Source organism: Oncorhynchus mykiss, chromosome 2 (genome assembly GCF_013265735.2).
Source record: "Oncorhynchus mykiss isolate Arlee chromosome 2, USDA_OmykA_1.1, whole genome shotgun sequence".
Taxonomy (NCBI): domain Eukaryota; kingdom Metazoa; phylum Chordata; class Actinopteri; order Salmoniformes; family Salmonidae; genus Oncorhynchus; species Oncorhynchus mykiss.
Genome location: NC_048566.1, coordinates 59,514,461 through 59,530,086, shown reverse-complemented (window position 1 = coordinate 59,530,086; position 15,626 = coordinate 59,514,461). Strand labels below are relative to the sequence as shown.

The 15,626-nt window shown below is 42.1% G+C and overlaps 1 protein-coding gene across 2 annotated transcripts in view; it reads right to left on the bottom strand.

Annotated features, from left to right (window-relative positions):
• The window catches only part of LOC110492752 (metabotropic glutamate receptor 8), a 241,073-nt gene that overhangs the window by 113,163 nt on the left and 112,284 nt on the right, over positions 1 to 15,626 (bottom strand). For both annotated transcript variants that reach the window (XM_021567226.2, XM_036951948.1), the window contains exon 3: positions 11,075 to 11,291. In XM_021567226.2, coding sequence (XP_021422901.1) covers positions 11,075 to 11,291 — 217 coding nt within the window. The remainder of the gene's footprint in view (positions 1 to 11,074; positions 11,292 to 15,626) is intronic.

The following is a 15,626-nucleotide window of genomic DNA, read 5'->3' as shown; positions in this document are numbered from 1 at the left end:
TTCGCATTGTGATCTAAGGCTTGTGTGCAGTTGCTCGGCCATTGAAACCCATTTCATGAAGCTCTAAATGAACAGTTCTTGTGCTGACGTTGCTTCCAGAGGCAGTTTGGAACTCGGTAGGGAGTGTTGCAACAAAGGACGGACAATTTTGATGCACAACGTGCTTCAGCACTTGGCGGTCCCGTTCTGTGAGCTTGTGTGGCCTACCACTTCTCGGCATGGCCATGTGCTCAATTGTATACACCTGTCATTAACGGTTGTGGCTGAAATAGCCAAATCCAATAATTTGAAGGGGTGTACAAATACTTTTGTATATATAGTGTATATCTGCTGTTTACTTATTTCACTCACCTCGGCAGTATCACTTTTTTGCAACAGAAGATGGCGCAGGAGGGTAGGGCTGCCGTCTAATCGGCTCTTAACCAATCTTGCTATTTTGTTTGCTTTTTTGCGTTGTTCGTCACTTGTTTTGTACGTAATGTTGCTGCTACTGTCTCTTATGACCGAAAAGAGCTTCTGGACATCAGAACTGGGATTACTCACATCAAATTGGACGAGGAGTTCTTCTTCAATGAGTTGGACGCGAGGGATATACTACAGACACCACACCAGGCCTAGATCCCCGTGATAAGCTGGAAAAGGAAATGTAGGTTTCGCAGAAAGAGATCGGGATGCCTTGTGAGGATCAGGTGACTAATCTGCCCTTTCCTACATTCTACCACTGGAAAATAAATGGGACAAACTTAAAGCATGTATAGTCTACCAACGGGCCATTAACAATTGTAATATCTTGTTTCACCGAGTCGTGGCTGAACGACGACATTAAGAACATACAGCCGGTAGGTTATACACTCGGCAGGACAGAACAGCAGCCTCTGGTAAGACACTCAGAGACGCGTACAAAGCTCTCTCTCGCCCTCCATTTGGCAAATCTGACCATAACTCTATCCTCCTGATTCCTGCTTACACATCAAAAAAATTAGCAGGAAGCACCAGTGACTCGTCTATAAAAAAGTGGGTCAGATGAAGCAGATGCTAAACTACAGGACTGTTTTGCTAGCACAGACTGGAATATATTCCAGGATTCTTCCAATGGCATTGACGAGTACACCACATCAGTCACTGTCTTTATCAATAAGTGCATTGAGGACGTCGTCCCCACAGTGATTGTACATACAGTGGGGCAAAAAAGTATTTAGTCAGCCACCAATTGTGCAAGTTCTCCCACTTAAAAAGATGAGAGAAGCCTGTAATTTTCATCATAGGTACACTTCATAGGTACACTTCAACAACAGACAAAATTAGAAAAAAAATCCAGAAAATCACATTGTAGGATTTTTTATGAATTTATTTGCAAATGATGGTGGAAAATAAGTATTTGGTCAATAACAAATGTTTATCTCAATACTTTGTTAAATACCCTTTGTTGGCAATGACAGAGGTCAAAGGTTTTCTGTAAGTCTTCACAAGGTTTTCACACACTGTTGCTGGTATTTTGGCCCATTCCTCCATGCAGATCTCCTCTAGATCAGTGATGTTTCTGGGGGCTGTTGCTGTGCAACACAGACTTTCAACTCCCTCCAAAGATTTTCTATGGGGTTGAGATCTGGAGACTGGCTAGGCCACATTCGACCTAAAGGGTAGAGCTTCTGCTTTCAAGGGTCCGGAGCTTATAAGAAATCCAACTGTGCACTCCGACGAAGCATCAAACAGACAAAGCATCAATACAGGACTAAGCTCGAATCACTCTACACCGGCTCCAACGCTCGTCAGATGTGGCTGGGTTTGCAAACTATTACAGAATACAAAGTGAAGCACAGCCGAGAGCTGCCCAGTGACATGAGCCTACCAGACAAGCTAAATCATTTTTATGCTTGCTTCGAGGCAAGTAACACTGAAACATGCATGAGAGCATCAGCTGTTCCGGACGACTGTGTGATGATGCTCTCCGCAGCCGATGTGCGTAAGAACTTTAAAGAGGTCAACATTCACAAGGGCGCTGGGCCAGATGGATTGCCAGGATGTGTACTGCGAGCATGCACTGACCAACTGGCAAGTGTCTTCACTGATATTTTCAACCTCTCCCTGTCTGAGTCTGTAATACCAACATGTTTCAAGCAGACAACCATAGTTCCTGTGCCCAAGAACACTAAGTTAACCTGCCTAAATGACTACCGTCTGTAGCCATGAAATGCTTTGAAAGGCTGGTCATGGCTCACATCAACACCATTATCCAAGAAACCCTAGACCCACATCAATTTGAACAACGCACCAACAGATCCATAGATGATGATCCATGATCCATGATGCATGATCTCCACTGCACTCCACACTGCCCTTTCCCACCTTGACAAAAGGAACACCTATGTGAAAATGCTATTCATTGACTACAGCTCAGCATTCAACACCATAGTGCCCTCAAAGCTCATCACTAAGCTAAGGACACTGGGACTAAATACCTCACCTCTGCAACTGGATCCTGGACTTCTTGACGGGCCTCCCCCAGGTGGTTAGGGTAGGTAACATCACATCCACCACGCTGATCCTCAACACAGAGGCCCCTCAGGGGTGTGTGCTGAGTCCTCTCCTGTACTCGCTGTTCACTCATGACTGCACGGCCAGGCACAACTCCAACACCATCATTAAGTTTGCTGATGACTCAACATTGGTAGGCCTGATAACCGACAACAATGAGACAGCCTAGAGGGAGGAGGTCAGAGACCTGACCGTGTTGTGCAAGGACAACATCCTCTTCCTCAACATGATCAAGACAAAGGAGATGATTGTGGACAACAGGAAAAGGAGGACCGAGCATGCGCCCATTTTCATCGACGGGGCTGTAGTGGCGCAGGTTGAGAGCTTTAACTTCCTTGGCGTCTACATCACCAACAAAACTAACATGGTCCGAGCACACCAAAACAGCTGTGCGGAGATCTTTGTGGGCTATACTCGGCCTTGTCTCAGGATGGTAAGTTGGTGGTTGAAGATATCCCTCTAGTGGTGTGGGGGCTGTATTTTGGCAAAGTGGGTGGGGATATATCCTTCTTGTTTGGCCCTGTCCGGGGGTATCATCGGATGGGGCCACAGTGTCTCCTGACCCCTCCTGTCTCAGCCTCCATTATTTATGCTGCAGTAGTTTATGTGTCGGGGGGCTAGGGTCAGTTTGTTATATCTGGAGTACTTCTCCTGTCTTATCCGGTGTCCTGTGTGAATTTAAGTATGCTCTCTCTAATTCTCTCTTTCTCTCTTTCTCTCTCTCTCTCGGAGGACCTGAGCCCTAGGACCATGCCTCAGGACTACCTGTCATGATGACTCCTTGCTGTCCCCAGTCCACCTGGCCGTGCTGCTGCTCCAGTTTCAACTGTTCTGCCTGCGGCTATGGAACCCTGACCTGTTCACCGGACGTGCTACCTGTCCCAGACCTGCTGTTTTCAACTCTCTAGAGACAGCAGGAGCGGTAGAGATACTCTTAATGATCGGCTATGAAAAGCCGACTGACATTTACTCCTGAGGTGCTGACTTGCTGCACCCTCGACAACTACTGTGATTATTATTTGACCATGCTGGTCATTTATGAAAATTTGAATATCTTGGCCATGTTCTGTTATAATCTCCACCCGGCACAGTCAGATGAGGACTGGCCACCCCTCATAGCCTGGTTCCTCTCTAGGTTTCTTCCTAGGTTTTGGCCTTTCTAGGGAGTTTTTCCTAGCCACCGTGCTTCTACACCTGCATTGCTTGCTCCAGTTTCAACTGTTCTGCCTTATTATTATTCGACCATGCTGGTCATTTATGAACATTTGAACATCTTGGCCATGTTCTGTTATAATCTCCACCCGGCACAGCCAGAAGAGGACTGGCCACCCCATATAGCCTGGTTCCTCTCTAGGTTTCTTCCTAGGTTTTGGCCTTTCTAGGGAGTTTTTCCTAGCCACCGTGCTTCTACACCTGCATTGCTTGCTCCAGTTTCAACTGTTCTGCCTTATTATTATTCGACCATGCTGGTCATTTATGAACATTTGAACATCTTGGCCATGTTCTGTTATAATCTCCACCCGGCACAGCCAGAAGAGGACTGGCCACCCCATATAGCCTGGTTCCTCTCTAGGTTTCCTCCTAGGTTTTGGCCTTTCTAGGGAGTTTTTCCTAGCCACCGTGCTTCTACACCTGCATTGCTTGCTGTTTGGGGTTTTAGGCTGAGTTTCTGTACAGCACTTTGAGATATCAGCTGATGTACGAAGGACTATATAAATAAATTTGATTTGATTTGTTTGGGGTTTTAGGCTGGGTTTCTCTACAGCACTTTGAGATATCAGCTGATGTAAGAAGGGCTATGTAAATACATTTGATTTGATTTGATTTGTGAAGAGGGCATGACAAAACCTATTCCCCCTCAGGAGACTGAAAAGATTTGGCATAGGTCCTCAGATCCTCAAAAGGTTTTACAGCTGCACCATCGAGAGTAGCCTGATGAGTTGCATCACCGACTGGTATGGTCGGCCTTCGACCGCAAGGCACAACAGAGGGTAGTGCGTACGGCCCAGTACATCACCAGGGCCAAGCTTCCTGCAATCCAGGACCTCTACACCAGGCTGTGTCATAGGAAGGCCCTAAAAATGTTCAAAGACTCCAGCCACCCTGTCATAATCTGTTCTCTCTGCTATCGCACGACAAGCGTTACCAGAGCACCAAGTTTAGGTCCAAGAGGCTTCTAAACAGATTCTACCCCCAAGCCATAAGACTCATGAACAGCTGATCAAATAGCTACTCAAAATATTTGCATTGCCAACCACATTATTATCTATGCATAGCCACTTTAATAACGCTACCTACATGTACATAATTAACTCAATTACCTCGACACTGGTTCCCCCCCACATTGACACATTGACTGTGTACCGGTACCCCCTGTATATAGCCCCGCTATTGTTATTCGTTGCTGCTCTTTAATTATTTGTTATTCTTATCTCTTACTTTTTGGGGGATTTTCTTAAAACTGCATTGTTGGTTAAGGGCTTGTAAGTAAGCATTTCATGTGTTGTATTCGGTGCATGTGACAAATAAAATTTTATTAGAAATTTTGATTTGATTTACAAATTTCAAGGACGTATGGGAATCCGTATCACCAACCAACATAGATAAAGACTCTTTTACAGTGAAAAAACTTGTCTGCTTCGGCGCTGTCATTTTGGGGTAATAAAGTTTTTTTTAAAGTCAAATGACAATACACACACACAGCCATTTTGTCACAGATATTATTGTTAGAAAAATAAGGCCGTTCACGACCGCTATAGTAATTTAAAGAAAGGCCGTTGACAGCCGCTATGGGTTCTGAAAGGGTTTTAAAATGTTAAAAAATATTCCGATTTTTCAGAGGGTGCTACAGGACCCTCAGCACCCATACTTCCCACGGCTATGTACACCGAAAGCTTCAAGTGACCTACATGATTCTTCATCGAGTTTTGTTGTTTTTCACTTTTCAGTGCCTTGTTTAGGAGAAGTTCTGAATAAAATGTCACTGTGTGTTTGGATAAAATCTGCTTTCTATGAAAGATTTATTGTTTATGAATGAGTGTCTGGGACTACCAGATAGTTTTGTAGTATCAACATTACTGTAAATTGAAGATACTATTTTCCTTTCACATACTCGTCCTGCCCTCAATGTTCCTTATCTCCCTCCTAGACCAGCATTGCTTCTGCGATGTATTTTAAACATGGTATTTTCACCCTATTTTAATGACGCTTTACAGTAAAACCAAAAACCATTGAAGCAAAACATCGCCTCCAGAGAGGTACTCTCAGGGTACACTGCTGAAATGAAGAGGGTGCGTTGTCTGGATTACTCCAATTTACCAAATGTACCGTGTTTTTAGTCATTAGTGCACTGTTCCATATGCTCAACATCAACTAGACTAAAAAGCTACTTTCGATTTTTTATCCACTCATTCATGCATTAATTTCATCATCCATTCATCTATAAACTCAGGTATTCAGCAAACAATAACACAGCCTCAACTGCCGGTACATATAGTATACACAGATAGTCAAGAGGAATGTTGTGTGTGCATAGGGGGAATAAATCAACTGGTAAATGGCTCTTTGGAGGAAATAAAATACACATACACATCGATCACAGTGTTTATAGAAGAAGGACACTATCACCTTGAGACCAGAATTGCTCTGTTAACATGTAAGGAATGCTGCGTTTAATGTACCTTTGTTCCACCATACAGTATGCGTTGCAAAGGAGTTGATGAATGGCAGCCATCAACAGCATTGAGTCTGGGAATTGAATAACTTTGCTCAAGGGTAATCTCTTGTGGATAGACTACGTAAGCATAAATGGTAAATGATGCTAGATTTTAGTTCGGGGTTAACCAAAATTAGTTATAGGGAAAGGTTTGGCTCTAAATAACCTACAAGCCAAAATGAAAAGCTTATAGCAAAAACTTGAAAGAATCAAAACAAAGATCTAGACAGATTAATACAAATCCCCAGGTGGTCTTCCATCATATAGCTTTCACTTCTCCTGTCTAAATGGATCAGTGCAGATGAGAGAGATGTGACAGAGAGAGGAGGAGAGGATGGAAGCCACTTTAGACTATTTAGATGCACCTGGGACCTACTGAACTCTGATTGACCTCACACTTCTACTACCACAAGCACTACTGCCAACCCCAGGTGGGCAAAGTGTAAGCACAGGTTAGGAGCAGGAGCTAATGGCAAACATAAATTTCAAACTTCAAATGTAAACCAGGAGAACATCTATTTAATCTAACCCTAATAGGATTACCAGGCCTTAGACATTTTTATTTAAAGGCATTTTGATATTTTTACATGGGTGTTAGTGATTCTGCAGTTGAAAAATGAATGGTAATTCAAACGAGTTGGTCCTGGGCAAGAGACTAAATTCCATTTTCCATGATATTATGTAAGTGGATTCCTAGTCCATGACAATTTATCCATGCCAATGAGGTCAGAAACTCTGTGCCTAGTGAAAGTTTTCCGTAATTTCAACCAGCCTGGCAGCGAGACACATTTACGGTTACTCGGGTAGCAGTTGGCATCTTTATTTATCCTCTGGGAGGTTATTTTCCTCTGTGTAATAGTGATGGAGTCATTGCTGACTTTTAACATGAGGAGATATGCTTTTCCTCCCAGGCCCTCAGGTCTGGAGAGAAGCCTATGGAGTCTTGCAGTTATGTTACAAGTGTAGATAATTGTTTCTGAGCCCAATTGATTAGAGACAGCTAGCTCAGCAATGCTAACATGCTCACCTCTCACCATGACCAATAACAGGGGAGGTTATCATGTCTTGGGCGTGTGATCTTTGACCCTCTGTTACTTTCTCACTCATCATTAGTCACGATTCATTCAGGATTATCCATAATCATGGTAGCATCCACATGAATGTAGAAGTGTTTCGAAACATATTCCATTCTTATTTATGATAAAAGTGACTCCACACAATACATTCTTTACCATCGTTTACTATTGGGCACAAAACAATCAGAAACACAACTAAAACTAACTGCAAATGCATCCAATAAGTTTGGAGAGTCACAAACTTGATGTAATCATTGTGTGCTTGGAATATGGGACCAAAAACTACATTTTAGATTTTGACCCCTACCTTTTTGAGGAAAAAGGGATTACCTGTTAAACAAAATCTCTTTCTCTGAGCCATTGTATTAGTATACTGTAAAATAATATCATTTCCCAATTTTTTGGAGCATAGCTCAGTATTTTAATGATTTATTTTATACAGTCATTATGGCTCATCTTTATCAAGGGTGTCAATCATTTCAGGCCCCACTGTGCACGTTACAGCTGATTCATTTTAATTCAGCAATGACAATATAATGAATATGTGGCCTTATGTCCACACTGGCTGAAAGCTGCAATAATAATTTAATTAGAGGGCTCAAAGAGAACGGAGTTGTACTATGAGAGAGCCCCTAGAAAGAAATACAGCTGTGCACTTACTTGCGATATGGAGAATCAATTACACTGACTATTGCTATTAGATATGGGCGATCGCAACCTTCTCCTATCGTGATTATGTACCCATAACACATTGTGGTATACAACGCCTTCAGAAGGTATTCATACCCTTAGACTTATTGATAATTTTGATTATTTTAAAATGGATTAAATGTATGTTTTTCCCACTTATATACAATATATACCCCATAATCACAAAGTGAAAAGTGAAAACATGTTTTTTAATAACTGTAGCATATTTATAAAATACTGAAAATATTCGTTGAGTCGATACTTTGTAGAAGCACCTTTTATCATGATTATAGCTTTGAGTTGTCTTCGGTATGTCTGTATCCGCTTTGCACATCTGGATATGGGGATTTTACCTAATTTTTCCTTGCAGATTCTTCTCAAACTCTGCTAACTTAGATGGGGAGCAGCAGGTTGAACAGCAATCTTCATGTCTTTCCACAGATGTTCAATGGGATTCAAGTCTGGGCATTGGCTGGGCCACTCAACGACTTTCACATTCTTGTTCAAAAGCCATTCCAGCTTTGTTTGGCTGTAGTATGCTTGGGGTCATTGTAAATTTTCGCCCCATCTCTAAGGTCGTTTGCACTCTGAAGCAAGTTCTCATCAAGGATTTGCCTGTATTTAGGCCTCATTCATTGTTCCCTCTATTCCTACCAGTCTCCCAGCCGCTGAAAAGCATCCCCATAGCACGATGCTGCCACCACCATGCTCCACAGTAGGGATGGTGTTAGACAGACCTGTGCCTGGTTTTCTCCAGACATAGCGCTTTTCATTCAGGCTATAGAGTAACATTTTTGTCTCATCAGACCACATATTCTTTTGCATTATGATCTTAGTCTTTCACGTGCCTTTTTGCGAACTCTGGGTGTGCTGTCACATGCCTTTTTCTCAGGAGTGGCTTCCATCTGGCCACTGTCCAATAAAGCCCAGATTGGTGAAGTGCTGTATACATTTTTTTCTGGCAAGTTCTCACATCTCAGTCAAATAACCCTGTAGTTATGTCAGAGTGGTCATTGGGTTCTGGGTCACCACCCTGACCAAGGTCCTTCTTGCTCAGATTGATCAGATGGCTAGCTCTAGGCAAATCTGGGTAGCTCCATATTTTTTCAATTTCCCAATGATGGAGACCACTGTGCTCTTGGAAAGTTAACACATACATTATTTTTTATCCTCCCCAGATACACTACATGACCAAAAATATGTAGACACCTACTTGTCAAAAATCTCTTTCCAAAAACATTGGCATTAACATGGAGTTTGTCTCCCTTTGCTGCTATAACAGTTAAATAAAGGTTAAAAAATTAAGAATTTAAATATAAAAAAGCCTCCACACTTCTGGGAAGGCTTTCCACTAGATGTTGGAACATTGCTGCTGGGACTTGCTTCCATTCAGCCACAAGAGCATTAGTAAGGTCGGACACTGATGTTGGGCGATTTGGCCTGGCTCGCAGTCAGTGTTCCAATTCATCCAAAAGTTGTTTGTTGGAGTTGATGTCAGGACTCTGTGCAGGCCAGTCATGTTCTTCCCCGATCTCGACAAACCATATCTGTATGGACCTCGCTTTGTGCACTGGGGTATTGTCATGCTGACAAGTTGGAAACACAGAATCGTCTAGAATGTATGCTGTAGTGCTCAGGTAATGATTAGACTCGCCCTCCCGAGGGAGTACGATGGGACGGCGGCCGGGTGCCAGGGGTTCTTACTTCAGATGGACCTATACCTGGCGACCGTTCGTCCGGCTCCTTCGAGGGGTGAGAGCGTGAACGCCCTCGTCTCCTGCCTCTCAGGTAAAGCCCTGGAGTGGGTCAACGCGGTATGGAACGATCCTGACTCGGCGAGGGACTTAAGATTTCCCTTCACTAGAACTAAGGGGCCTAGCCCGAACCATGAAAAACAGCCCCAGACAATTATTCCTCCTCCACCAAACTTTGCAGTGGGTAATATGCATTTTGTCAGGGAGCGCTCTCCTGGCATCCGACAAACCCAAATTCATCGGACTGCCAAATGGTGAAGCGTTATTCATCACTCCAGAGAACGTGTTTCTACTGCTCCAGTCCAATGGCGGTGAGCCTCACGTCACTCCAGTCGACGATTGGCATTGCGCATTGTGATTTTATGTTTGTGTGCAACTGCTCGGCCATGGAAACCCATTTCATGAAGCTCCCAACAAAAAGTTATTGTACTGACGTTGCTTCCACATGCAGTTTGGAACTCGGTCGTTTTTTTGAAAAACAAGCAAGAATTTTGGTTAGGAGAGCACCAGAGCAATATCAGTCTTTCCGTGCATGAGGGAGAGGGCGCATGCTTACTAATTTTGCTTTCCTATTGAACATACTACTTTCTGTATGGAATATTATAGTTTATTAACATTTTAGAGTACCTGAGGATTAAATAGAAACGTTGTTTGACTTTTTTGGATGGAGTTTAGCGGTAGCTTTTGGGACTCCTTTGTCTGCATGTTGAACGAGTGGATTACTGAAATCGATGGCGCCGACTAAACTGACGTTTTGGGATTTAAAGAAGGATTTTATCTAACAAAACGACCATTCATGTTGTAGCTGGGACCCTTGGGATTGAAAACAGAGGAATATCTTCAAAAGCAAGTGATTTATTTAAACGCTATTTGTGATTTTATGTAGCCTTTGCTAGTTGAAAAATATGATGATGTGGGGCGCCGTCCTCAGACAATCGCATGGTATGCTTTCACCGTAAAGCCTATTGTAAATCGGACAACGCAATAAACAATAATTAAAGCTTTTAAATGATATAAGATACTTGTATGTTCATGAATGTTTAATATTCCGATTATATATTTGAATTGCGCGCCCTCCAATTTCACCGGATGTTGTCCCGCTAGCGGGATGCCTACCCGAAGAATAAAAGCCTTGCTGTGTATTAGGAGAGAATCACACTTTTGGATTCAATCACATTTCTTTATCCTCCATCATGGCGTCACAAAGACAGCTCACATTCAGTAGCCATATCTATAAAAAGTTTCAATTAAAACCTCATTGAGCAGCCATTTTGTGCCAGTAAAAAGAGCCCCATCCCACTTACCAGACTCTCTGGAGATCTGGACGAAAGCCTCCACGCCACTTTCACCGTAATTCCCCTCTGAGGCCAGGGTCGACACATAGTTCCAGCCCATCGCCGTTACGATGTCCAGCATGGCCTGAGCTTGGTAGGAGTCTGGTGGCACCACACGGGAGAAGAAGTCGTAGCGTGTGTTGTCACTCAGCTCGGGCGCTGTGGATGCATAGCTGATCTGAGGGATCTGTGCAGACAAGGAAGACATAGTGTAAGTATTTATTGAAAAACTAGTAATTGATCAATTCCACAATGGAAACTACTCCCCAGACATCTACTATATGTTACACATGAGAATAGCAATGGAAAGACAAATCCCTGCGACGTTGTCAGAACATTAAGAACTACCTGACTTAAAACTTAATTTCATCCTGTTTAAGGAGCACATTCACCCCAAAATAACTTAAAAACCAAAGGGAACCACAATTTCACATTTCTCAGCTGGACACAGCGTAATGGAGAAGAGAGGGGAAACTGTAAGGTGGAATTAGACAGACAGACGGACAGTCGGACAGATAGGGAGAACTGGCATAGCCAGGGAAGGTTGGAGAGTGATTGAAGGACTGATTGATTTCACTTCAGTCAAAGGCCAGGGTGCGCGGGCAGGCCCTACAGGCTAGACCCATTGGCATTCAAAGAGAGGGGGAATGGAAGAAAGAAAGACAGACAGGCAAAGGCCTGCCAGCAATACAAATGCCACTCATTGGCTGGCAGCTTGAGCCGATCTCAGCTCATTCACAGACTGCAACAAATTAAACCGGCTGTAAATACAAATGCATCTGGTGGCTTTGACATGATTGAAATCACCCGTAAAATGCCAACGTTCTGTCAGTCCCAGAAGGTTAACCCTTGAACTGGGATTTCAGAGCCGTAGGATAACAATAGCTAAATGAATACCAGAGGCAATAAGTGATTTACTCTCAACATTGATGAACTTATGCCATTAAGTGATTAAGATCTGGGTTGAAACAAATACAATTCGTATTGTCTTTAGTCCTTATATGAACAACTTAATTTCCAGGGACCAAAGAGCCTGCATGTGGATGTCCTTATCTTCCCATTAGGACATAATTAAAAAAGAGGGACGTTTGTAACCCCTAAAGTTAATATATAGCTTTAATTTATCAGTTAATGAGAGACTCAACCAGAATATACTGTGGCTTCAAAGAACTAGCCCTGTCCGTACACTCTAAAAAATGTTGGGTTGTTCGGATGACCCAAATGTTGGGATGCAGGCATTGGTTCACTTAGTTGGGTTGTTATTTTTAAAAAGAGAAGGTTGGGTTGTTGATGCTGGGTTACTGATGCTGGGTTATTGAGCTATGACCCAGTCGGTCAGATCAGAAGACTAGAGAGGCGTGACTTATTAGGGATGTGGCTTTCAGATAGTTATTTTTGGCCACTCGTGAGATTATATGCAATTCCAGTTAATCTGTCCTGTTGTATTGTTATCACATGTTAAGTTTGAACACTTACATTTTTATAGCTATAATGACAATCCAAATGTATTAGTTCCTTAAGAGCCTATGCAAAACCCAACGTTGGGATAATTACTACTTTGTTACAATATGTAAATATTATCATTATTATTATTATATTAGAATATGTCATGTGCAAAAAAAAATTACGAAAGAAAGTTACAGACATCAGACCCCCAAGACATTCTAAACCTCTCAACATTGCAATAATGGGAGTTTAGCATTTTTGGCGGGGGTATGATATGTGCGACGGTAAATTTCTCACTCATCATTATTCACAATTCATTCAGGATTATCCGTAATCATGTATTTAGTGTTTAGTGTTTAGAAACATATTCCATTCTTATTTACAATAAAAGTGACTAAATGACACAATACATTATTTACCATTCATTTCTATCGGTCACAAAATAATCTGAAACACAACCAAAACAAACAGCAAATGCATCCAACAAAGTCACAAGCTTGATGTAGTCATTGCGTACTATGACTATGGGAACAAATACTGCATTTTTTTATGACATTAATGCACATATAAGTGAATTAGTCCAAAAACTTTTGCTCCCCTAAAATGGGGGAGCTACGTACAAAAAGTATTGTAATTTCTAAATGGTTCACCCGATATGGATGGAAATACCCTCAAATTAAAGGTGACAGTGCCCTTTAACCCGTTAGTCATTGTTTGATTTCAAATCCAAATGCTTCACTGTCCCAATAATTAAGGAGTGCACTGTAGCTGCTCTACTAGTGCCAAAATTTGTAAGTGAATGTAATTAAAAGTTGAACCTATTCATCTATGGCAATGATACTTACAGTGCCTTCAGAAAGTATTCACAACCCTTGACTTTTTCTTATAAATGAATTAAAAATGAAAATCTGAAATGTCTTGAGTCAATAAGTGTTCAACCCCTTTGGCAAGCCTAAATACGTTCAGGAGTATAAATGTGCTTAAGTCACATAAAAAAATAGCATGGATTCACTCGGCTTGCAAAAATAGTTTATAACATGATTTTAGAATGACTACTTCATCTCTGTACCCCACACATACAATCATCTTTAGGGCCCCTCAATCGAGCTGTGAATTTCAAACACAGATTCAACCACATAATCACAGAGGTTTTCGAATGCCTCGCCAAGAAGGGCACCTATTGGTAGATGGGTAAAAGTAAAGAAATCAAACATTGAATATCCCTTTGAACATGGTGAAGTTATTAATTACACTTTGGATGTTGTATCAATACACCCTGTCACTACAAAGCCTCAAATGTTGTGCACAAATCTGTTTACATCCCTATTATTGAGCATTTTTCATTTTCCAAAAGAATCCATCCACCTGACAGGTGTGGCATATCACGAAGCTGATTAAACAGCATGATCATTACACAGGTGCACCTTGTGCTGGAGACAATAAAAGGCCACTTCAAAATGTACAGTTTAGACACACAACACAAAGCAACACATTTCTCAAGTTCTGAGGGAGCGTGCAGTTGGTATGCTGACTGCAAGAATGTCCACCATTGCTGTTGCCAAATAATTAAATTAGAATTTCTCTACTATAAGCCGTTTTAGAGAATTTAGCAGTACGGCCAACCAGCCTCACAAATGCAGACCACATGTAAACATGACGGCCCAGGACCTTCACATCCTGCTTCTTCAACTGTGGGATCGTCTGAATCTAGCCACCTGGACAGCTGATGAAACTGTTGGTTTGCACAACCGAAACATTTCTACAAAGTCAGAAACTGTCTCAGGGAAGCTCATCTGCGTGCTTGTCTTTCTCAGCAGGTTCTTTGACCTGACTGTAGTTCGGCATCATAACCAAATTCAGTGCTCAACAGCACGCTGGAGAAGTATGCTCTTCACAGATAAATCACAGTTTTTACCTGTACTGGGCAGATGGCAGACAGCGTGTATGGCATCGTGTGGGTGAGTGGTTTGCTGACGTCAATGTTGTGAACAGAGTTGGGTGGTGGGGTAATGGTACGGTAAGCTACAACAAACACAATTTAATTTTATCGATGGCAATTATAATTGACAGATATACCGTGCCATTCATCCACTGCCATCACCTCATGTTTCAGCATGATAATGGATAGCTCTATTTCGCAAGGATCTGTACACAACTTCTGGAAGCGGAAAATGTCCCAGTTCTTCCATGGCCTTCATACTCACCAGACATTCCTGTGCTGTTCGTAACTACCCTGGTAGGATGACTGACAACCTGAACCAGATTGCAGGCACTGGTTACAGTTTGAAGTTTTTTTATTGAGTGGGCAGTGTGATGAAAGCCAGTCAATATTTAAATCTCCCTCAAAATATACTTCTCTGTTGATATCACATAAAATATCAAGCATTTCACACATATTCTCCAGATATTGACTGTTAGCACTTGATGGTCTATAGCAGTTTCCCACAAGAATGGGCTTTAGGTGATGCAGATGAACCTGTAGCCATATTACTTCAACAGTATTTAACATGAGATGTTTACAGAAATGTGGTTCTGAATAAAGACCGCGACACCGCTCTCGTTGGAATTTCAGTTTTTTTCGGTAGACTTCATAACCATATATTGCTACCACTGTATCATCAAAGGTATTATCGGAGTGCGCTTCAGAGATAAATGTAATCTGTTACAACTAAGTTATTGACTTCTCAAGCATTATTTCTTAGGCTACACATGTTAATACGGGCTATTTTTTTAGCACTTTTTTAATGCTTTACTGGGAAGCTTATCAGAAGTAGACTTGCTCATGTTAATAGCTAATAATGCACGGTGAGCTGCACACAGTGGACTTCCTACTAGGGCACACCGCCTCAGTGCTAACAGTGTAACCCTGGTTTATAGGCACATGATTACTGCAAACAATAGCTGTAGGATCGAAAGAGGTATTCAAGGCAGTTAGGGGGACATACATTACATTGTGTCTGCCAACGCCCCTGGGATAATGTACATTAGATGCAGCAGGTCTGTGCCCAAACAATTCAAGCTTCTACTTTTAAAAATTCACCTTTCCAGAAATGCCTCTCACCATTGCCGCTTGTTA